Source organism: Uloborus diversus, chromosome 3 (assembly GCF_026930045.1).
Source record: "Uloborus diversus isolate 005 chromosome 3, Udiv.v.3.1, whole genome shotgun sequence".
Classification (NCBI taxonomy): Eukaryota; Metazoa; Arthropoda; class Arachnida; order Araneae; family Uloboridae; genus Uloborus; species Uloborus diversus.
The window spans coordinates 18,207,755-18,233,585 of NC_072733.1; the positions used below are offsets into that span (position 1 = coordinate 18,207,755).

General features: G+C 33.1%; 2 protein-coding genes across 7 annotated transcripts in view; one reads left to right on the forward strand and one right to left on the reverse strand.

The window, feature by feature from the left end:
• The window catches only part of LOC129219464 (dihydropyrimidinase-like), a 182,444-nt gene extending 170,981 nt beyond the window's left edge, over positions 1 to 11,463 (forward strand). For all 6 annotated transcript variants that reach the window (XM_054853859.1, XM_054853861.1, XM_054853860.1 and 3 more), the window contains 3 exons: positions 2,964 to 3,047; positions 5,581 to 5,782; positions 9,650 to 11,463. In XM_054853859.1, coding sequence (XP_054709834.1) covers positions 2,964 to 3,047; positions 5,581 to 5,782; positions 9,650 to 9,735 — 372 coding nt within the window. In that variant the 3' untranslated portion in view covers positions 9,736 to 11,463. The remainder of the gene's footprint in view (positions 1 to 2,963; positions 3,048 to 5,580; positions 5,783 to 9,649) is intronic.
• LOC129219465 (headcase protein-like) overlaps positions 1 to 25,675 on the reverse strand; it is an 86,385-nt gene extending 60,710 nt beyond the window's left edge. The window contains exon 1 of the mRNA XM_054853865.1: positions 23,330 to 25,675. Within this exon, the coding sequence (XP_054709840.1) occupies positions 24,000 to 25,241 (1,242 nt within the window). The 5' untranslated portion in view covers positions 25,242 to 25,675 and the 3' untranslated portion in view covers positions 23,330 to 23,999. The remainder of the gene's footprint in view (positions 1 to 23,329) is intronic.
• Between the last annotated feature and the right edge of the window lie 156 nt (positions 25,676 to 25,831).

Genomic DNA, 25,831 nt, shown 5'->3' on the forward strand with positions numbered 1-25,831 from the left:
TTGTTATTATTTTGTAATAGATAGGATCAGTGAAAACGACTCATACTTTTTGGTGCTTTCTGACACCAAACCTACTACAAATAATACAAAATGAGGGTTTCGCTTCAAGGTCATTCGCTTTCTCTTCACAGTCTAGCTTTACCTTATCAAGGTAAGCAAAAGTCCAAATTTTTAGATTTTATCTCTTTTATTGTTTTTTCATGAGACTTTAATTTTTAGAAAAAAACTTTCTTTTTCATGGATGCTTGAACATAAAATGGACAATAACTCAGCACCAAATATAGGTAGAAAGATTTGATAAGAAGCATTTTAAAAGTACATTGGTTGCTGTTTAATCTGTGCAGTGTGACTCTTTTTTTTTGAAATAAAAATTATTTAATTAAATATAAATCTCTCTGAAAGCATATAGTGATTTTTAAAAAACATTTTTGTGTATTTTATCTGTGGTTGTACAACATTTAAAGTTGGGAACTGAATGGGATCATATTTTTCTGAATTTTTGAATAAAATTTGACCTAGGAAATAATATTTTCCAGATTTTATTTAGTTAAATATGGGGTTTTCTTGCTGGGTGATGGTCTAGTAAATAGTAAGTAAACATGACTATGCGTGAAATGAGCTAGCATGAACTTGCAGATTAATAAGCCCCACCCACTCCACCACTTTTTGTCTTTTTTTTTTTTTTTTTTTTTTTCAAAACTGTTTTCAAAATAATTTTCAAAAAACTAGTAAGTAACAGTTTTTATCATTACTATCTTAGACGCTGCCAAAGATCAGTACTGACTAAGGCTTATACTGTATTACCCCGCATTATCTGGCATGCCGAAAAAATCAAAGTAAGGAGGAAAAAAATGCTATAAAAAATACATGTTCAGTTTAAAAATGAATATACTATACATATCTTATTAGTATTAATAAACAGTTTAATTTTGTAAAAATATTTACTAGTAATGTCATTTGTTATTTTAACAAGAAAAAGATTGTTTAGTAACGAATAATTTTATAAAAAAATAAATTAAAACCAAGTAAGCAAACATTTAAGCAGCAAGTTATCACCCCTAAACCAGTGCTAAAGAATTTACCATAGCTATTCAATAAATAAAAATTAAACTTTCCTCTCTAAAAGAAACCTAAAATAATTTATTTAAAAAAATATGAACAAATAGCAGTAACAATGATTGCTTCTGAATTATTACTTTATTGGCATATAATTAAATCCATTAATAATGACCTACCATAAATAACAAGCACATTCTATGCAATACCCTTTTTTTTTTTAAGTAGGTTACTTTTGGGATTTATTTTTTTTTTCCTTGCAGTAGTTTGCTTTCTGTTTGTAACTGAATTGGGAATTTTACTTTTGTTTTGTTCCAAAAAAGACCTTGAATTATCTGGCATGCCGGAAAAATCGAATTTCCCAGCATGCTGGTCAACCTCAATTTTTCTAGCATGCCCGGTAATGCAGTAAATGGGGAGGGGGATCGTAAAAATTAAAAGTTGGGAAAATTTTTAATACAAATAGAACCACACTCATTTGCAGCTTCGCCCTTGTTTCTGGAAAGTGGAGCGGTGGGATGGGGGGGGGATCCGAAATGAACTTCGACAACATGGAAGGTAATGCTCAAAAGGACGAAGTTTGTTTGATCTATTGCTGCTTTTAATATATGTATAGATATGTCTTGTTGCATTACTCTCCTTCACAGCAGAAATTAAAAAAAAAAAAAAAAAAAAACAAGCAATAAAGAAAATAAAACAGCTGCACTCCGAATGTTCTAGAAAGACATGTGGACAGACATATGATCTGATACTTTGATTTCATTTTAGTTTTGTATGAAAAGAATGGAAAAACATTAAAACAACATGAGAGAAACACTGCTATTTTGCTATGATCTTGGGGCAAACTATAGAAAAATAAAAGAGAAAAATGTTTAAATTTGGACTTTTGATTACCTCAAAGGGTACAATTGATGTGCCTAATTTCAAAGAAATACAAAAATAAGGGGAAAAAATCCTCAGATTTTGGATCACTTGACATGGAATGAATGACCCATATACTTCATGTGAGACTTTTAAAATGCTGTCTTTATCAGCTAATTTTACGTTATTTAATGATCTTAGTTTAATAAACATATTAAAGACTAGCCACCTTTGGCGGCTAGATAGCTCGCCTTTTTGGGCAATTCACTTTTTATGCCATAATTTTTTTCTAATTAATTTGTCTAAAATTTGGCTTTAAGGTTGTTAAATCATATCTGTATACCAAATCTCATATTTTTAGATCTTACTGTTTTCCTTGGAAGCTGCCACACACAAGCATCTTATTTTGTTATTTTTATAGTGTCATGATTTCAGTGCAACTTCAAACTTTCTTTAAATGACGACACAGTTCTTGATAAAAACAAAGGAGATTTATTTACAACTATGTACAAGAAATATCGTTAACAAATGCTAAATTAACCATAGCAATTAAGCAAATATCAATTAACATTATAAGCTAAACGGTTACACACATATTACATCAAAATTACGCAAAGGCTAATACACACTTCCAGCGGAACGGCTGAAAACCAGACTCCACAGTTAGAAAGCCAACTACAGTTAGAATGCCACACGGCTTTTATACACCATAAAGAAATATCCAGAAAGTCCTATTACGTTGTACTAATTTCTCATATTTTCTTTTTATTCCATTCACAAATCTTATCATTCGGAAATGGGGCACCATATACTTCATTTGAATGTGAGGGGGGTTGTATATGCATTACAAGAAACTATTTACAGGTTAAGTTACTACGATAATTTTAGATGACAGTTAATGGAACAAACGCCAAAAATAGCCAGATTACAACAAATTAATCATAATTACTATTTACAGAATTTGTAACAATAGATATACTTTTGAAGAGAAATTCATTTTTGATTGCCTTCGTTTATAGTTTTTCTTTCTTTTTTTTTTTCTTTAGCTTCATGTTAGTCAAGGTGCTGGAAAATTTGTTCCCACTCAACCATTTTCACCATATGTATTTGCCTGTTTACAGCAAAGAGAAGTAAGTATCAATGTTAAAACCTCTTTATGACTGCTTACCATATTTTACTTTTTGTTTCATCCTGCTATGGGTATATAGAATGTAGTATTTTGAATGCAGTATCAGTCCCAGTATGTGACAGTATAATTTCAAGCTCATTTTTTTTAATCCTTATTCGAAAGAACACCATCAAAGAAAACTTATTTTGAAAGGAAAAAATGTGTTCTTTTTAATGGTATAAACGAAAAGAAGATGCGAGGTGACAAACTTGAGCTATAACACTTTGAATATAGGCTATTTTTTACTTGAACGATTTTGATAACCACTTTGAATCACAATATCTTTTAGAAAATAAATATTTGAGCTCTGTAACTGTAACCCATTAAAAACAAGCATTTTTAGAATGGAATCACGCAGTAAGAGTTTTTGAATTATTTTCATTCAAATTTTATGACAACTTAAAAAAATCCAGGAAAAAATTTTCCCATTGCGCTTTTTCACAAGTTCACGCACATGCTGCACAAAATCTAACAAGCTCAAATTCACAAAAATACTTGAATATACTAACGGTCAAACATACTTTAAGCGCCTAAAAGTTTAGGCTTCCAATGTAGTTAAATTTCCTGTAAACATGGCAATTTGGCACAAAAAGCTAATCTGCCAGCTTGGATCACATTTTTTGAAGATCCTAGATCCTCAGGATTTGGATTTAGGAAACTGACAATTTGCATAGGTTAGTTTCAAAGGCATCTCTGCACCTCTATAAAATTTTATCCAAATCGGAGATGGTCGAGTGGGGAGGATTTGAAAAATTAGGTCAGTTAACTCACATGGCACTTTTTTTTTGGTTCCACAGCTTTGAACACCAGAAAAAAAAAGACTAGACGTAAGCAAAGAAATGTGCCATTTGACAACTTCAATCATGTTTTTGGCATGGACAAATTGATGCTGATACTAAGCAGAAATAGAGTATTTTTTATTCCAGAGAAGGTCATCGAAAGTGGCATGGTGACAAACCTAGGGACCTGTTTTACTTTTGATATTTCATTTCTATGAATGCAGTATAGGCACCAGGATTTGCCTGATAGTTTTTGTGGGACATAAACATTTGTCTAACAGTTTTTGTGAAATGCCAACCTTATGTCACCAGCGTATGACAGATTATTTTTACTGTCGACATTCGCCTAATAATTTTCTTTGAATGCCAACGTGATGACACTGGATAGCATTGTACGAACTTGAGCTTTTTTATGCTACTATCAGAAATTAGTATATCTTAAAATATTTTTGATAGATTCAAAAAAATGAAACTAATGTTAAAATTTTAAAATTTGCTCAAAGGCCTGCTGCTACACATAGTTAACTATTCAGTAGTTGTAAAAAGCACTGAAATCTATGAGTACAAATAACATGACACTTATGTCAATAGTCCATTAACAGAATTTTGAACCTACGCACGCACGCACACAGACATATATATAAACAATCTGCTACTACTACATTTAAATATGTAAGATAACTATACATAACTATATGGCTTCACTCTCAAAAAGGCAGAGTATGGATGGTACGCTCAACTCGTCCTCTATCTCAAGTCTTTGTGCGCTCATCCCTTTGCCATGCTCATTCTGAATTTCTGTCCAGTTATATCTTGTTGATTTAAACCATATTTGTAAAAGTAAATAATTAATAAATAAGGATGTTTTTGGATGGCAATAGCATCTTGAAATGAAGGAATTCTAATGCTCTAAGAAAATTAAAAAGCCAGAAAAAGTGGCTAGTTACTTTAATTCTATATATTGGTGTTATCTTGGCTTTTCTTTAAAATTTGGTAATCCTGTCTTATACATCCTTTCATAGTTGCAGAAAGGACAGCTTCCGTTTTCGCTGCATTTTATATTTTTTCTACTTGTATCTGAAAGATATTTTATACATCATCCTTAGTGTTAGACTTTTTTTCTTTTTACATTGTAAATTGTCATTATGTATTGATTTGAAATAAATATGATTTTTCAAAAATGTGTTAAAACATAAGATAAATAAAAATTGAACCTTCTAATATGTTATGCGCATTTAGTAGAATTTATGAAACTGCTTTACATATTTGGTGATGAAAAAATTTATTTACACATTGAGATTTTTCAAAGTTAGTTCTACTTTTGAAAAGGAGTAACTAAGCAGTAAACAAATTCTACATAACCTTCAGAATAATTTTAGACTTATGAGTGACTCGTTTTACATAACTGTCTTAGAGAAGAAAATTAATTGTACTTAAAATTTGGATAAGCACGTTTATAGATTCTGCTAGTGACTCATTTTTACTATTCTTTATTCCACATTAGAACATTACTTTCTGAATCTTGTTGATATTTCTGTAACAGAAAAGGCAATTTAAAACAATTAACTTTTTATATATAGTGATACTTTTTTAAAACACTGTTGTTAATATTGCTTTATTGAAATAATAGCCTTCACGTAAAAAATTTGCTGGTGGCCATTTTATAAAGTTGGCTAATATGAAACATATTATATTTTTAAAAATGTTACATTTCAGCGGTACCATGCCCCTGTTGCTCGAGGAGATTCTGATGTGCCAGATGGAGATATTCCTATTTCACCTCTTTCTCACAATATTTCTATGCCACGTGAATACATTCAAGGAATTAGTGGTGGAAAAGGTGGCCAGGAATTTCATTCCAGACCCCCAACTAGGGGTGGAACAAGGAATTTACAAGACTCTACTTTTAGTCTTTCAGGTATTTTTCTACAGAAATTCAATATAGCTATGTAAATACAGTCAAACCCCGCTATAAAAAAACCTCAACTGATTGACTTGAGAGATCCCTATAGCCAAGGGTTGGCTACATCCAATTTTTCAAAAAAAAAAAGTCTAAATTCACTCAGATACTTCTATAATAAACATCTTAACTGCACGATGTTTCTAATACTAATTAGAGCAATGAAGATAAATATATAAATTATATTGTGCTATATAATAAGGTAACTGTAAAAAAGTACTATTTTTTTAAAAAAAAATCTGTTGTATGGAAGAAATAAATTATTTTCGGTAGCAAGCTTTCGGATTTAAAATGCATTTCGTCAATTTTTTAGCCAACTATTGCAAACAAATCTGCAGTATTTTGATCTATGGTTTCAGTTGCAAAAAAAAAAAAAAAAAAATGACAGCAGCCTTTGGCCCACCAGGGGTGGGGGGGGATTGTGGCACAGAATGTGCCATTGAAAATTTAATGGAGGTGTGTTTTAAGGAGCATTTTTCGGGAGGGTCTAAACGATTTGAGGGAGGTGTGCCCTTAGGAGGGGATGGGCACCCCTGTCTTTAGAGCAAAAATTGAAGGTCCAGGACTAATATTTTCTGTCTCTTCATCAACATCAGAAGATGAGTCCAGTCAAGTTGTTATTGTCAAAGGTTTTTGAATTGCGTAGAAAATATCGAAGCTAATAAAATCAGAAAAACCTCTATGTATAGGTCAAAACTTCTGTTAAATGAAATTTGTTTGAAGTAAATTCACTTTTCAGATCAGAGAGAGGTTCGTTTACCAGGGCCCAATACAGGCTAATTTTGCTACCGTTTTTCGGTACCTTCACAAAAATCTTGTTTTGAAATCGGTACTTTCACAAAAATCAAGTTATAAAATCAGTGGCTTCACAAAAACATCGAAAATTTCACAAAAATTCGCATTTTAAAATATAAAATTTGTTTCTACGTTTAAAGCAAAATTTACTCATAAAATAACATTCTAAGCAGGTTTATATGAACAATCACTTAAATAGAAAACTTTTTGTAGTATTTTAACTAATTTTTAGCTGTTTCTCGCCAAAGTGTATTTATGCAATATTATTGCAATCTTTCAACATCTGTTTTGGGAAACCATTTTTCTCATAATTTCCTATTTTGTACACAGTACATAGCCCATTAAGCTGAAATTACAATGATATTTTTCGTACTTCTTAGGTTTTTAGCTCCCCCCTCCCTCCCCAAAAAACGAAATCTGTTAAAAATAATACTAGATGACATTTACACTTTTCGAACTAAAATTTCACTTGTTCTACTTCTCTTTTACAAAAATTAGGATGCCTCTAAAATTTAAAAAAAAAAAAAAACAATGCTGATAAAGACTTTCCCAAAAATAGAATGATGCAATACTTTCACAAAAATAGGTAGCGAGAAAAAAATCCTGGATTGGCCCCTGTTTACGAATGATATGATGGCTTTCTGATTTTTTTTCACCAAATAATGAAAAGCTTGAAATTTCAAGAATTTTTTGGATCGCTATAACCTATTCTCAGCATTTGGAGATCGTTACAAACCTCTGAAATTGCATTAATGACATAGGACCGCAGTTGGGACCATTTAAAAGGTTCGCTACACCAGGGGGATCGCTATATCTCGGTGTTTGCTATAGCAGGGTTCAACTGTATTACCTTTTTGTCTGTATTAATTTATTCAAATATAAGTAAATATTAAAGCACAGACACCAGTTTGCAATGAATTTTGCTTAAATGTTACATGTTTCTTCAAAATATGCAGCTTGTTTTGGTGATAATATTTAAAGCTTTATTTTAATAATTGCTTTAAATAAATGTTAAATAACTAATACATAATACTAATGGATGGAAAAAATATGAATTTCTTTGTTAACCTAATTTAATTTGCCTCATTATAGCACTAAAAATTTATAAATTTATTTACTCTGCTTTGTTGTAATTTTCACAAAAAACCACAACTAATTAGACTAAATGTCCACTATGTGCTTTAATTTATCTCATGATATATTTGTTTATAGAACAAAAATCATTCATTTATCTCTCACTCAATTTTTTAAAAACTACATAAAATTAATTTAATTTATAAGGAAATGAATTTATTTTGTTTGCACATTTAGCTGAACGTTTCTGGAAGTTTTTTTATACCCTGACTTTAATTCGTCTTTTATAAAGAAAAGTGACACAATTGAATTGAACCCGAAAACCAGTCATCTCATTTGGTAAAACGTAGGAAATGACTGGTTTTGTAACTCATAGATTCAATTTTTGAATTACAGCTAAACCTACGAGGGCAATTTGGAAAGTAACCACCGTTTTGGCGTGGCGCTGGAAGTACGGTTTGGAGCGCCCTCAATCGAATGCACGAGCAATCTTTGATTCAGTAAGCTTCCAGTGGGAGAGAGAGTGTTGTAGGACCAAGTGTTTGCTAGTTATAGAGTGACAAAATGAGTGCCGCCATAGAAAGTCCCGTGAAATGTGAGGTGCAAGGAGTGATAAGATTTCTTTTGGCCTAAAAAAAATGTCAGCAGCAGATATCCATCGTGAATTGTGTTCCGTATACAACTCAAACATTATGAGCTCTCACACTGCTGTAAGAACTCAAGAGCTTTTGAGCAAGTTCAAATGGGATATGTTTCCCCATCCTCCCTACAGCCCAGACTTGGCTCCTTCTGATTACCATCTGTTCACTGCAATGAAGAAATGGCTTGGGGGACAGCATTTCGCAGACGACGAGGAACTTAAAATCTCAGTGACACTTATTTAGCTTAAATCGCAGGTGGCCGCTTTTTATACAGATGGAACTGATAAATTGGTAAAACGGTATGACAAATGCCTAAATAATGGCGGTGACTACGTTGAAAAATAGAGGAGAGTTGTACCTTTAATATGTAAATAAATGTTTTTCCTCTGTGCTGGTTTGTCTTATTTACAGCGATTCAAAGGTTACTTTCCGAATTGCCCTTGTATTATACTGCAGGGATTGGTAGGCATATTTTGCACCTGCATTGACAACATGACCATGGGATAGTGACAACACAATACAATACTACGAGACTTTGAACTAAATATCCAGTTAAACTTAGTGAAATCACATCACAGATTATTGTGTGTGGACAATTTTTATTAACTGTCATTAAATAAAAATGCAGACATAAAACTAGTAGTAATTTATAGTCTGTGTGATTAAAACTCATTTTCAAGGGAACATAAAGAGCTTGGAATGGAATGCAAAAGGAGATATACTTGCATTACTACAGATAATTCGCAAATGTTACTTAAAATATTGAGGATCAAAACGGCATTCACAGTGCAACTGATTCTGCCGTATGCTGATTCAGGGGCGTGCACAGAAATTTTGGAGCCCGTCGTAAATTTTTTTTTATGGGCCCCACTCTATATTGTTTACTCCTGTGTCCCTACTTATATTTCAACCCTCATTTTGAAAATCTCAAGCCTGGGCCAATACTGTCTGTTCTCGAAAGTAAAGACTAGCACTCGAGATAGATTCCTTTTTAAAAAGGGGCGATAGGTTGAAGACAGGCACTTTCCGCTCGCCACTGAAAGAAGTGTTGAACACATCATTTTGCACCTTTTACTTCCGGGTTTCCCTCCCTATTTTGATAAAATCAGAACAGACCTGACGCATGCCCAAATTCGTGGAACGTCTCGGCTAACGAAAACAGACAGTAGGTGTCCCTTCTCCCTCTTTGCTGAGGCATGGTATAACAGGGCTCTACTGTATTCATCATCATTAAGCTTTTATATCTTAGCTTTTACAGTTGAAGTCATTCTAAGAAATGTTATGAGTAACGTTTCTTATATTTCTTAATTTTTAGGAGCGCAAATTGATGATGATAAAGGTCAACGATGTGGAATTAGGGTTAATAATCCACCTGGAGGTCGCTCATCTGGTTTATGGTAACTTATGTATGGCTAAATTTTGATCAATATTTATGGCACAAATTTGTACTTGTGCTCACTATATGCAATATGAAGAGTGACTGAACTTAAGCTTTTCTCAAGAAATATTTAAAATATCATATTTCTTGCATTTTTATGATGCATTTTTAAAGAATTATTGCTGAAAGTTAAATGTGTTGGAAAAATGTTATATTTTGTTACTTTAGGTTGCTTTATGCATGTGTTCTTGTTGCAAAACATTGTATTTCCATGTTTACTGGTTTCAAGTTCTGGTGATGAAAAACTTAATTTAGAAAGTGTTAAAATGCATAAAATATTTTGTAGTTGAAATGTTTGAAATTTCATATGAAATATGCATTTAATTTTACATTTTTAGAAGAGTAGTACATGTGACTTTTAAGTAAAAAGATTCAAGCATGCACAAAGACACAAATTGTCGACATTTGCTACTTTCTACCTGTTTCCACACTTTTATCTTTAAAAAGTGTTTATTTTATTAATTCTGTTTTACTTCTGAAATAATCATTTTCATTACATTGTTATTTTTCTTTCTGAATTGTTTTATAATTCTCAAATCAAGTACATGTGTTAACCAGTCCATACCTATTTGTTTGGTGCTTAATACTCTTTACAAACAAAAATTTTTATCATGTTTGAACATTTTTAATTAGTGTGTTCTCTGTCATGAAAGCCTTTTGTTAAACACTTGCACTTGTCTTTCATGTGTCCTATACTTGCTTATTTCTTGTTGAATCAACTATAAAATTACATTTCAATTAAAGCATAGTTAAATTTTATCCTTAAAATCAAATTAATCGGTGCTGAAATTTGTCTTATTTTTAAAACAAATGTTAATCAAAATTGTTATTCTTTAATATTATAAATTTAATTGCATGTCATTAGCATTTCTATGCATCTTTTTTAAAAAATCATAATGGAAATTGGTGCTGGAATTTATAAAATTTGTTGCTGTTTCTCTTTGCGACTCCCTAAAGTTGCTGCAAATTGCTAATAGCTCATGCTTGTTTTAAATTAGCTACAACAAAAAGAACTAATGAAAAATCTAAAGCAGCCACAAATATTTCATAAAATTGCTGTATATAAAGTTTACATTTCATTTGTTAAAAAGTTGGGATTAATTATGACAAATTTTGTGGGCATTATTTCTGCAGCAGTGACTGGCTATTCTATGAAGATTACCGAGTTACTGTCATTATAATTTTATCTTGTGCATCATATTTTTGGGGAAGTGTTTCAGCTTAAATACATACACATTAGTATCAAATCATGGCTTCATAGTTTTATGTTTTTTGTACTAATTTGTAATGAAAATAAGCATTATTTTCATTTAATCGTTACCCCCCCCCCCCCCCCCGGGGGAAATTACCATTAGTTCATGTGGAAGGCTAATTTCAGTGTTCATGTTATTGAATGATCAGCAAAAAACTTTAAAAAAACAAATTCATTACATGTCATGAAAAGCACATGAACATTCATATAATTTATAATAAACCCATTTTTTCCACCTGTAAAGTCCGCCGCAAGTGATAGTTAAAATGTACTGAAACTTAACATTTAATGTTACAAATACCACTTCTTGTTACATTCTATGTTTTTACTTGTTTTTTAATGTGTCATTACATTGTATAAATTTTGTTGCTGTATTGATTTGCTATATTTGGAAATAAATAGAAATGTTGTGAATAAATTGATAATGATGTGCTTGTCATACTCGTTTATATCAAGTTTCTCACCATTCGAATACTAAAAGAAATGTTTCCTATCCTGATAACTACTTTTGTACCACTTAATGGAGTAATTCTCTCACACGTTTTCAGCTTTGGTCCCTAGTGTCGTTATACATACATATCAGAGCCTGTCTTTTTATTTGCTCACTTTCAAAAAAAGGTCCGACCACCAGTAACAGACACTAAAAAATCTGACTATACACAGTAACAGACAAGATGAGGAAAGGATGAGTAATAGACAAAATCCCTTTTTATCTTCAAAATGTGCAAAAGTTCTTTATTTTTAGAATTAAAGCCTTATTAAGATCAAATTAACATGAAACGCCAACTGAGCTTGTGGTGGCTGTTCATAACCTTTTCTCATAACACTAGATGGTTGCACTGTATTCATGGGTTGCAGCAACTCCAGTTTTACCCGCCTTAAGTGCTTATTACTTGAATCCAAACTTATGACTGTCTGTTACTAATGACCTTACCCTTTAGTGCCTTTAGCTAAGAAACTTGGAAATGTGCTAAGTGTTACCTGCTACGATGATTCTCCCGACCTGTTAAAGATGTTTGGTCAAATTTATGTTTTGGCCGTTTTCTATATTTTTATACAAAAATTTGACAAACTAATCGCAACAAAGTAGTACTTATTTTTAAAGTTTTATTAAGTGGGCTATTTTTTTTAATTGCGAAGTTAATATTCTCATCGCAAAATGAATAACGAAAATCACTAAGAAGTAATTTGTTAGGTGTGGTGTGTGGCACTTGAAGTTATAACTTAAGAAATGCAAGGATATTCACCTCGCTGCAAGTCTTGATTGGGAAAACTGATCTGTCAGAACCAAGTTTAAAGGGTTTTTTTCCCCCCTTTCAACCTTTTTCTTGCATCCATCCCATATTTAGGTGCTTTTCAGACCAGATAAAATGTGTGAGAACGAATGGAGCTTTCATTCTCTACTAAAAGATTAAGATACTTCAATCATGCCTGTTTTTCTGCCGTTGATAATACATTTTTTTTTTTTTTTGGAGCATTGTATATGTGAAATTTGGCGATAATTAAATTGTGGGCGCTTTGCCTTTTTAAGTTAAATGCTGTACGGTGTAACTTGTCTTCGCAAATACAGTGAAGCACCGTTTATACGTTTTTGAAGGGACTGTATGAGAAAAGCATATAAATGAAAAAACGTATAATTGATCAAAAGTATAAAAGAGAAAGGTATAAACTCTTCTTCACTGTAGTGAATTTCAAAAGCTATAACAGTTTTTCACTTTTCTTTATACGAAATTGAAACAAATATTTCGTTTTAAAAATGTATCGCAGCTCAAACAATAATCAAGGATTATGTTCCGAAATTGTTGTAGAAAATACTCAACGCTTTGAGTTAAAAAAAAAAAATAATAATAATAAATAAATAAAAATGAATTTTTCTGTGCAAAGGGGGGGGGACTTTTTTTTTAAATAGTCGATTGGCGTAAGAAATTATATAATACTATTAAAATATAAAACACTCAAAAAACATAGCATATTATCGTTTGGAAATTTAAAGCAAGATATGTGTGAATATAATTTACGCATTTGTAGCTAAGGTAAAAATAACTTTTATCAGAAGTGGAAAAACTTCAAAATTCTTTCACTCATCCAGTGGCGCAACCTGGGGCTGGGGTTTGCTCCCCCCTCCCCTGCCTCCAGTGTGTCGAGTTGAATGTTTTTCACAAATATTCTTCATTATTAAAGGAAAGAACGCATCGTAGGAAAACAAAGTGATTTTAATTGAGAAAAAATATTGTTGCAATTTTTTAAATTAATGATTTTAGTACTCGTCAGTGAGTCCGGTTATACTCAGGGCTGGGTGTCCAGCTGCTTAAAGTTTAGATGGGTGAGACAGGGCGGTATTGCTTTCCCTGAATGTCCTGTGTGCAACAGTACTAGAACTGACCTGGTCGACATATTTCTAATCCGGATTAAGGGTTAGACAGACGCGCACAGGTTTTAATAGCATATGACAGGTTTTAATGATATACAGGTTTTAAAGATAGACCAGGGCTCTAACCTTCGGCCCGCGAGCATATTTTTCCCGGTCCACGGGAAGCTTACAAACTGAAAACATTTTTTCCCCCATACATTTGATAACATACACTCCTGTTTGGGATAATTGCAACACCATGGAGGAAGCATCATAGCTGAATAAAATTTAATACACTGTTGAGTGGTAATGGTACAAATAAATGATTACATTTTCAAAGCAACCAAACAATCGATTCCGAGTCACAACTGACTACACTCTATTTATGTCGAGGACTGCCATACTAAGTGCCTTGCCTCCATTATTTTTTATACCGATAGATGGCAGCACCATCACCGGATCGAGCAGTTATAATGAGAATTTAGAACTAGACCAGGAGCTAATAGCTACCTGAAAAAATCGAGACTATGATGAAAAAAATTTGATTCTAAATAATTTTTATTTTTCAAAAACAAAAATTAAAGATGCTTTTGCCGTGATCCGGCTAGGGTGCCCTGTAATAAATGCAGGGGTCACTTGAACTTTCAAGTATTAAATTTAATTGTTAATTAAAAAAATTATGTATGGAAATTCATATTTATATGAAAAATAGGTTTCACTTACATACTAGAGAAGTATGTAATGCTGAAATACGTTACAGGATTATTGCTGATTTTCTAAGTAACCCAGTGTGTTAAAATGATTTAAATAAGTAATAAGCATATGCATTTCATTTATTGAAAAATAGTTAAAAGTTTTAAGAAATAATTTTAAATCTCTTGCATAGCATTCATAAATGATTAAAAACATGTAGATTTTATAAAATGTATTGAACATATTTTGAAAACATAGATTTTTATTTAATTGTACAATAAATATAACTCTGAAACCAATTTCATCAAGTAAAGGAATATACATTTTAAGAAACTTTTAGCGTTAGCTCCGAAATAAATTTAATGTCAACCTGTTAAAGCATATTTACATGATTTTTAATATATGAAACTCAGTTTCAGATTATAAAAAGTATTACAATTCATACCCTAAAAATCAGAAGTAATGAGTAAAAATAATAACAAAGCAAGTACATTTTGAGATAAGGCAGACTATGTAAAAAGATTTTAAGAAAAGCTCCGATAAAATTATCAATACCCTGGAAAGCTAAAATTACAGCTGATTATCATGAGGCAGCACTGACCCTTAAAACAAAGTATTTTTTTTTACTGTCCTTTACATGCTGGTGCTTTTTAATTATACCATAATAATGTAAAATTATCAATACCCTGGAAAGCTAAAATTACAGCTGATTATCATGAGGCAGCACTGACCCTTAAAACAAAGTATTTTTTTTACTGTCCTTTACATGCTGGTGCTTTTTAATTATACCATAATAATGTAGGTTGCAATGCTTAAAATTGGGCGCAAATAATACTAGACAAAAAAAAAATCATCCAAAATTCTTTAATCAATTTCAATTTATCTTGCGTGGATCTAATTCAAGTAAATAGTCATATTTTGGAAGACTTGCACAATTTGACAAAGTTGCCACATATCTTTAACAGTAATAATGGTGCAGCCAGGAAGTGGGGGGGGGGGGGTTTGTTGTTAAAACCCCTCCCAGAGCTTTTGGTTTTAGCACGTATTTCTAATCCTACTACAGTAGTTGATATAAGGGCGGCTATGACAAAAAAAAAACTCAGATCCTAATGTTTGGATACGCTACTAAACAGCAGCTAACCGAAAAAATTTTTGGAGGGAGATATGGTTAAATTTTGGAGAAGGATGTGGTTAGTTTTAGTTATTTTTTAATCGCTAAAAAAAGGCTTTTTTTTTTTTTTTTTTTGAGTTTTGGAGCGGGATATATCATTAAATCCCAACTTTGGACCAATCTTTGAGTCTAAGTTTGATCACATTATCAAACATGCAAACTAAGCACATTAAATGGTTCACAGAAAATTTTACTTTTATTTAGTGCAAAAAAAAGTACAAAAGTTTGTGACTTAGTCACACTTACGTACTTTTTTTAAACATACATTAAACTGTACAAAATTGAATTATATAGGAAAATAGTGTATTTTATTAAATTCTGATTAAAATGTAGGTCAGTTCCACCCGTCTTGTCTAGTAGTCAGAGAAGCCTGACTGCGATGGGGAGAGCTCGGGTTCGAATCCCTGCTCTGGCATGGATGTACTTTCTCTCTCCTGTCCTTTCTTCGAGTGAATGTGATGTGAATGGTTGCCTACCCTATAAACGGGTGCTTATGGCATGTGTGTACTGTGGAACTCGTACTTTACACCAAATTACGGTATAGTTGAATAAGTTCAGCAGCGCACCCCAAAATGCCAGCCTTGCTGACACACGACAACAATGTAGGTCAGTGCCACCCCAATCGATAGTGAAACAAACACTTATTTATATAATATAGGTCATGCAAAACAAAACAAAATTATGAACATGGGCAATAAAACTTAGTATTAATTACATCATTAGGCCTTACACTTTTGTACTTTTTTGGCTCCGTTTGAACTCTCAAGAATTCAATATAATTTTCGAATATTCATTCTTTGTACTCTTTTTTATGCTCTGTTTCCAACAAGTCCTTCGGAATATAGTGAAAGTGACTAAAACTTTCAGGGCCTAAGAAAAAAATTCCAAGCTTCTATGTATTTATGCTGCTGGGCCACAATCCAAAATTCAACAGTTTTGACTTTAGAAAAGGAAAAATATTTTATATATAAACTATAAAATTAAAATTCTCCTAAAAACAAATTTTTCTTCGTCATAAATAAAGCCATCAAAATGTATTTGGTGACTTTGCTTATAACAAAGGTATAGTTATACAATCTATTTCCCTATGGAATTACTTCTAACTCTTCATTACGCTTAGAACTTTGGAGGGCTTCGCGTCCCTTTTGCAAATTTAAGGATTACTCATCTTTCACACGACAAAAATGGAATGTTGAAAAAAAAATAATAATAATAAAATTCTCAAGACGAATCCACACATTTGCATGAACCTATGGAGCGTATGATTCAAGCAATACTATTAAACCTGACGCACACATGATTGCACCATAGCCTACATGGGGCAGTCTGAGACATTTGTGGTAACAGCGGCTATGCACTAGCAAGAAAGAGTTCAAACTAGAGCATGCTCATTGCTCATTTAAAGCCGGTTTCTCACGCATATGTGTGCAAATGTAGACCTGGCTTCAGAGATTTAGACCAGAGTCAGACCTTTAAGAACCAAAAGAAAAAAAAAAATTTTTGTTTGTTTCAGGGTTATTGGTCCTGCTCATCATACCCTCCAATCACAAACCAAGAAATGGTTAAAGAAATGCAATGAAAAAAATTATATTGACTTAAAAGATTCAGATTATAATTAAAAATGTTTATACTTTGAAAATTTTGTATGCATTGCTAATTAATTATTTATTTTTAATGAAAATATCAACAAGAACTTCTATAGGTTCAACTATAAATTCATCTTTAAAAATAAGTCGTGTCCGCCGCCTGGCCGGTATTCTTGAATGTGGTTAGCCTTTTTTAAGGCTGGTATCATAATTTAACCTCACTAGCCAAGTTGCCTTTCTTTGAACCTTTCCCAATACATACATTATTATTAGTATCACTGAATAGCATTTAAAAACTTCGTTTTGGGACTTAATTTCAGAAAATAAGGGAGAGTGCAAGGGCGGATACAGAAATAACTTTTGGAGGGGGCCCGAAAATTGAATGACCTCCCCCCCCCAATATTTCATACCAAAGTTTTCATGACTTCATTTTTGAATACTTCATTTAGGATCACTCAAGGCCTTTTAATCTACTTTTATGTACTTAAAAAGAATGCACTGATGCGCTTTGAATGTGGATGTAAAATATCTTGAACATTTCAAGCGAATTAAATACTAAACTCAATATAATTTCACCGAGATGCTATAAAATGAACAGTTTTAATTAGGAACATTGTCATAATGATTATAGCACGAGGGCAAGATTATTATATAAACCCATACCTCATTTGAGTTTTCCTAAATTGATTTATATTTTAATTATAAAATAGTATGTAATTAAGAAAATCATTCTTCATAACACATAAGTTTTATTGTAGAATCCAGAAACTCAGGTCCGAATCTACGTACCAGCAGGTTCTACAGCACTAAGGAACCCACGGCCAAAAAAAGTAAACATAAGGAACGTATACTCAAATTTTAAAAGCTGGAGATATCTTTGAAATTTGTCAGTTAAAATTTGAGGAAAATTAAAAACTCGGCGCACATTATGCATCAAGAACAACAGCGAATCTTTACCAGAAATAAATTATGAGTCACCATTGAAATTACGAGATTGGTTGAATCTCGGGGGAAGGGAACAATGTTAAGTTATGGGAGACTTGTTTCCTTGCTGACATAATTTGAAAATAAAATTAGTTTTCAAATATTATTATTAAATACCCACATAACTATCTAGACGCATTTAAACAGGCAAGTTAAAAACATTCAAACTATAATAATAATAAATGAATAAAAAAATGTAAACAAATTAATTCAAAATATAGGTAGAAATATTAAAGCAGTTAAAAAGAAACCACAATCACTCTTTAAAAAAATTCATTACTGTAAGAGGGGTGGGGGAGAGATAAGCAATGCAGTAGACAGTTATTGGCCCTGCTGATACTTTGCTGGGGGCCAAAAATTTCTAAATCCAGGCCTGCCTTTTCCATTCATTTTGCATTTTTTATGAACTGAAAAAGAACTTTATTGTTTTGCAAATAGCTTCCTGAATCTATATGACTCTTTTAAGGATGTCTGCACATTTTTTAAAAACTTTTAATTATTGATTCCATTAAAGAAGAATTAATGGGCCAATCTAGTTATTACATTCCCTTGAATCCGAAACCAGTGAGTTAAATATATTTTGCAGCTCTGGCCTCTGACTCCAGTATTACTTCTATGGCAAACAAAAATGTTTTTTTTTTTTTTTTTCAGAATATGCTTGCTGTTTGTGTTTTGTGTTCTCTTTAAATAACTTTTTAAAAAATTGTTATAAAGATGTCAATTAAAAGTAATAAATGAAATAGTTAAATTAATTTAACTTTTTTTTTTGGGGGGGGGATTAAACTTTTATTAAAATTAAATGATGACAACAATAATAATAATAAAACATTTTAAAAGAACCTCATGAGAACTGGGCTATAAAATTGTATGGGAAGGGGGGGGGGAGATTTTTATCTTTTGGTGCTCCCTAAAAAAACTATTTCTGTATCCACTCCTGTTCTCATATGGGATTTTAAAAAAAGAAATGCCCCCCCCCCCGACTTAGGCATGGAAAACCTTTAGAACTGGTACAGCCATTGTAGCTTATTTTGGAAAAGGGGCAGGGAAAAAAATTAATAACCATTAGTTATTCATCTTAAATGTCGAATAGCAGTTACCTTACCAAATATTGCAAAAATCTTAAAATGTAATTTCACAGTATTAAAATGTGTATTACTTTGCTCTGAAATCATCACATATACACAACACAGGGGATAAACTTCAAATTTCAAAAATCAGATTTTGGAGAGGGAGACTCTCCTCCAAGCTATATATTTCTGTTTAAACAACTTTCAAGGAACGGATGAAACATTTTTGCAGGAATCTTGCCATCCCACCAATCGCGGATCCAGAGGGAGTCATGACTCCACCCCTTTCAGCGTCCAAATATAGTCTCAATCAACGTTTTCGGGGCTTATATTTCGAAACATTTGCTCCAGACCCACTATTTTTGCCCAAAAATTGTACTTTGACCACGCTTGCATCCCAACTTGAATTTTAGCCCCTGATACCACTATAAAGAGCACCTTTGGCGATTTTGAAAAAGATGGCAATGGAATGAATGTATTGGAAAAAAGAAACCATGGAAGATGAATTTATATTTGACATTCCAAAATTATAAATGATTACAGATGTTTGGAGACCAAATAGTGTAAAGGAAATAAAATTTTTAAGTTGGCCTTTACACAATATTTGCCACGTAAAAGAGATACAAAAACAAAATGTTTTGGGAAATAACATTGATGCTTGTGCCTTGTGGCAACTTGCAAATAACTGTTAGAAGCCGAGGAAAGTCAACCAGCAGCAAGTTAATGACCCAGTACTTATTTAAAACCAATAATCCACAAACTCGGCGAGACACATTCTGAATAATCATAAATAAAAAGTCTCTTCAGTTTAATTATATGTCAGAAACCAACAAATTAACTGTCAAAAACCAAGAAAAGTCAGACAGCAACAAGCTTAAGCAGGCAAGTCCCTTATCTGTACACCCATCCTCAATAATGACCCAGTACTTATTCAAAACCAATAATTCATAAAATCGGCCAGACACACTCTTAATAATCATTCAATTAAAACTCTGTAATTTAATTATAATCGGTCTGCAATCATTTTTGTGCGACTCTAAGATTCAAGAAATTTGTTACTATAACAAAATGGCAACAATTAATCCCTTGTGTAAAGTTCTGGAAGCTTTAAAAGGAAGAGGGGAGGGTTTCTAAACTTGTGTAAAAGTCTTGAATTATTTCTCCAGTAGTTAATTGTTCTTGCAAATACAAGTATTTTTCTAAACAAATCAACATTTGAGAAAATATCAGGCACATTTTTATTTCACAATTTTAAATTGCTTCAAATATGTCACAAACAAAAACACACATTTCATGTCGGTGAATATTTATAAATGAAAAAAATGCTAAGCCAAAACCTGCCTTAGGGAGAGACAAAACCTAACCATTCTTTGAATAATTAGTCATTAATCAATTCAAATGTACATATATGTATACAAACTCCAGGTGCCATATGGCAGTCTAGCCGTATGGTACTCAGAGATAATTTATGCAGGCTCTTCATTTCAAAAAATTTCAGAGGGGAGTTTCCCAAATTTAATGCATATTAAATCGAAAAACAACAAAAACGACCCCCACCAGTGACGTATCCAGGGGGGTTGCCCCCCCCCCTGACAATAAATTTGATTGATCATGACTCTTTTTTCCACCCCATATTTCATAGAAAAAATCATGTAGAGCAAACAAGATTCACTTGTCACAGAAACATGTTATTCTGGGCCAACTATGTGGTCTTCTCTATGAATCCAAGCACAAAGAGAGGGGACCTTGGCCATGAAAAGGTGACCTTTTCAACTATTTAGGTTTCTTGACTATAATCCCACAACATGCAGAAGAAAGAGTTTACATTCATGAGAGTATATATATCATTAAAAATCATCGGAAGATCGACGACCCCCCCCCCCCCCCCGTCCCCTGGAAAAATCCTGGATATGCTACTGACACCCACTATATGGAAATACTTTGATTTCCCAAAATCAGGGGGGTGGCAAATGCCCCCTCTTGACCCTCTAAATCAGGGGGTCGCAAGGAATTTCTTATGGGGTTGCAACTTTATCCCAACATTATATATATCATTGCATAGTTCAAAAATTAAAATACCTAGGGAAAAAAAAACATCATTGTAGTATCAATACATGAGTCTAAACTGGGGAAAGGAGTTCAAGAGAGGGGTTATGGGGCTGAAGCAACCCCACCCTCTCCCAAAATTGGAAAGTTTTTGACATTTGGAGGTTTTAACCACAATTTGTACTGTCATGTCAAAACCACCTTTTTGACTTATTGTCAAAAACCCAACTGTTTTCTCGGGAACTCAAACTCAAAATTTTACTGGAGAAAGATCAACCACACTCCCTTTTTTCCTTGAACTTAAACAAAGATTGCCTACAACTGAGATTTTTAGGAGATTGAATTTTCATTTTCGAAAGATTGGAGAGCATCCCCATTTTGGTAAGTTATATTTACTTAAAAATAATATTTTTAGATATATTTTTTTTTAATTTGATTTTATATTTATAAATCTGTCTTAATTTTAAAATATAATTCCTGTATTCAAATTTTGTTGCTTCAAACAAAAGCCTTCAGTTGGCTTATCCTTCCTTGGTTACCATGTTGTTTTTCTTTAATTTATATCATTGACTGAAAACTAATATTTTGAGATAATTACCATATGCATTACAATATCACAAAACTAATATATTTCAAAATATTTCAGATAAAAATTGTCTTTGGTCCATTAAGATCAAGAACGAAGATACACATCAAATGTAAATTGCATAAGGGATGTCTATTAATGATGTCATATTTTTTCTCAAAACATGTAACCCCTTCCCCTCCAAGTAACAGGTCAACCTACTCCTCCCCTACCTCTTTGTCACATGTCATACCATGATACATAAAATGCTTAATGTCACTTTTTCCCATGGGTGCAAGTTTGGTGATGTGCTCAAGACGGAAAATATTTTGAGCCCCCCCCCCCCACATGCGTGCTTAAGTAAAAATTTACGATCATAAATGTTGTAGATTTTGAGTATGGCAGTTTTGGAATCTGTGTTTACTTTGAACTTTTCACTTTTGACTTTTCTAACAATATGGACCTAGTAGTTTTAATTGTAATATTTAAGACATTTGATATCGTAGTTCCAAAAAACCAGCAATAATAGGGGATCTGGAGGCTTTCCCCGAATTCAAAAACTTCAATTTTTTTAAATTGAAGTCTAAAAAGCGCAATGATAGGCCATTTTGGTAAAGTTCAGGGAAAGGAGAGGTTCAGGGTCCCAAAATCACAATATTGGGTGATCTTCAAAAATATTATAGAAAGAGGGAGGGGGCGCTGGCTCTCCCCGAAATTGAAGCTTTAAAAACAAAATTGTACTCCCTCTTTCATAACATTTACACGCTTTTTGAATGCATTATCGAAGGGACGGAGTTAAAGAACTCTCCTTCGGCAATATTTTGAAATTGAAGTTCCAAAAACGCAATTTTAGACGATGTTGGATGATGTTAGGAGTAAAAGCAATCGGGGCTCCAAGCCATTAGTTTTTTTGCCAATCTTAAATCTTTTTATTGCAGCAATAAAATCGCTTGGGACATAAGATTTTCACTTTTGCAACATAAATTAGTTTTGATCGGAAAGTCTCCCCAAGATAGCGCGAACAAACCAGAAAAGAAAGAAAGGTGGGGGAAGGGTATGGGCGATTAATGAACTGGCAAATGAGAAAAAAAACGAAAGGACACACACCTCCAAAAGCACGTTGCAAACAAAACAAGCTCATGGCGGAAAATCAAGAGAATGTCCATGCAAATTCGTGGTTATGGAAAGGTCCAGCAATTAAATCATATTTTTCGAACACTCAATTTTTCTTTTTTTAGTAAAAACTGAAGGAAAGTAATCGAATTCTTTCCGTCCCGACCTCCATCTCGGAAATTTTGTCCAAGACGGAAATCCGTCCTGAGACGGAAGGTCTTGCACCCATGCTTTTTCCCCCCTTCCTCCCCCTTGTCACAAAACCCCTTCCTTCACAAAGCATGACATCATTTGTGGTGGGTCCTGTACAATGTAATTTTTGAAATATGCAATTTATATTATATTTAATGAAGGATATTCAGTTAAATATGTATATTACTTTGGGAGATAATTACCAAATACAATCAATGCACACCAAAATACTACTGTATGTTTAAGGAAAAAAGTTTCAATAAAAGTAGTCTTTAATTAATTTAGGGAGCAAAATATATATAACTTGAAATGAAATTTTAAAAATAATAATTTGTAGTTATTTGTAGAAGTCAAAACACTGATCATATCTGGGAAATTTCATTCTCAAATAATTATATTGATAAAAGTCTTCAAAATAAAAAATAAGAATTCGTACTTATTTATAGAAGTCAATACAACAATCATATCTGGGAAGTTCCATTCTCAAATAACTATATTGATAAAAATCTTTTAAATAAAAATAGTATATAATTCATACTTATTCATATATGTCAAAACAGCAAGTATGTCTGGGAAACTTCCTTCTTGAATAATTATATTCATTAAGAAATACATTCTGTAAACTATAGGGCTGCCATATTTCTTTTGAGAAATGAAGCTCTGGTTAACTACAAATAATAAAATATACATTAAAAATGCTGAAACTGGTATCTTCCTTACAGTTCAAATTGCTATTCAGTTGAAATATTTTGGCCTTCGTATTGAATATACTAATCAAAATGTTATGAAACTAAAAGAATTTCCAAATCACTGAGAAAAAAAAAAAAGCTCTTACTCTTTTGTCCAAATTTTATACCTAAAATACTTTTAGAATTTTTCAAAATAATTTTTAAACATGAAATGTCAATTTTTCTGTATGACGTACATTTCAATAAAGCACACTAAACAGCAAGTTAGTTCAAGTTGTACAGTAAAAATTCAAAAGTAAATTGCAGTATCTTTTGCCCAAAAAATAACTATGTACACATAAGGGTTATCTTGAATGCAAGAAATTAATAGTTGATTGACAACAAATATAAACATTTTAGCACAGTAAAAAAGTTCTTAGCAATGTAACTATCAAAACAGATTAACAAGAGAGATAGGATACTCGAGATACATTTAGCAAAAAAAAAAAATTACCTTCACAAAACTAACTAGGAACACTTTTAACAAGAATTATTTTTAACATCATAAGTTGATAACGGCTTTATAAAATGGTAATCAACTGCACCACAATTAGTACAGGCTATATTACGACTATAGTCACTGAAAAATTGTAGCCTACGTTCGGCTAACATTATAATCTTTTGACAATTGTTACACTTCAAACGCTCTTGACAACAAGGAGTAGCTGCGATAACATCATACGAATACATGGTGCCTAGGATTAAGTCACTACCAACCCATCTACTTTGGCAACATTTGCATACAAGGATGGAATTCCAACCCTCTAAACAGCACATACATATAGCATTAAGGTAATGAACAAAACAATCAACTTTAACAGGAATGGAACCACTGGAATACTGGCGAGGAGAGATGAAAAAAGTTCCATCTATCAGAGGATATCGATCGAAAATTATCATATGATTGTGGCAAAATATACAGTTAATGTTAGCAGTTTTGTTTGCACTGAGAGTAGACAAAATGAAGCACCTAATTTCATCATTGCCTTGATTACCCTCATCTTCGATTTTAATGTGATACGAATTAATTTTGTTACGTGGTAGAGAATTGAAAGACGAGTAATCCTGTCGTCGGCTGAACAGGGTACCGCTGGAGTGACGTTCCCTTCGTTCCGGCAAGAAGCTTTTCTGTCCCCAAGACGGAGATAATGGACAATCAGAAGACGCAGAATTAGGAGGGCTCCCAGATGTGGAGCTGGTGCTGGAGATACTAGAACTACGGAGTCTGCTGAAAGGAACTTGCTGGCTCACTGGCAACACAGGCTTGGCTACTGGAACATTGGTACCGGTGATGGACAAACATGGTTTATCATTTTTCTTCTTGCGATGTTTTTTCCTTTTTTGATCGTCAATTGGTGGGAGAGGTGTCATCCAGTCCAGATCTTTGCGAAGATGCCCTTTCCCACACTTGCAACCACAAGCTTTGTAAGCCAAATCATAACCTTTCTTCGTCCATAAGTTCTGCAATCGCTGCTTTTCACTCCAACTCCGAGCGCGACCCGTGGAACGCAAGAATGTCAACACAGAATGCTCCCACTGATCGAAACACATTTTATGCATATATTCTCCTTCCAAACAACTGTCGTTGTTGCAAATGACTTTCACGGCTTCCGATAAATTTTCGAAACTGATAGGTTTGCCCACATGACATAAAGACGGCACGCAGCATATGGTCATAGTTGCCGGATCGAAGTCCTCAAAATTCGCTTGGCACTGCTGCATGGTCGACTTGTTTATAATAGTAAACTATCCTATGCTAAGGATTGTTAAGGTACCTCGAAGATACTCTAAGTTTTCCTAGCGCAGGGATCGAGACACAAGTGATGACAGCGAATGACAGCGTCAAAACACAGCGCTCAGAAATCAAAACCAAGAACTAATCCCGCATCGCTTCTACTAGCGGCGTCACATCACTTTGTCTCTTCCTTAGGCGGAGCTGCATCCTACTACTGAGAATGGCGGTAAAAGCGACGAAGATTATTGGACGATCGGTAGGTGGGGATGGAACTGAATATCATACGATGCGCATGCTTCTTCGACGCCACGTAAATGCCCTCTAGCTGCCATTATTGAAAATCGTAAACATTTCATTTTCTACCGTTAAAGAATCGTCAAATTATTTTTCATCCTCCTCCCGATCACCTCACCAAGCAGGACAGTTATTCCTTAATAATCTCCCACCGCATCCGGAAGAATTCGAGTAAATTTCTTATGCGCCGAACACCTGTGATTATCTGGCAGCTCGAATAGAGGAAGCGAAAGCTACACGTGCGTTCTAAGTTTTGACCTTGAACGAGCGCTGAAACAGTAAA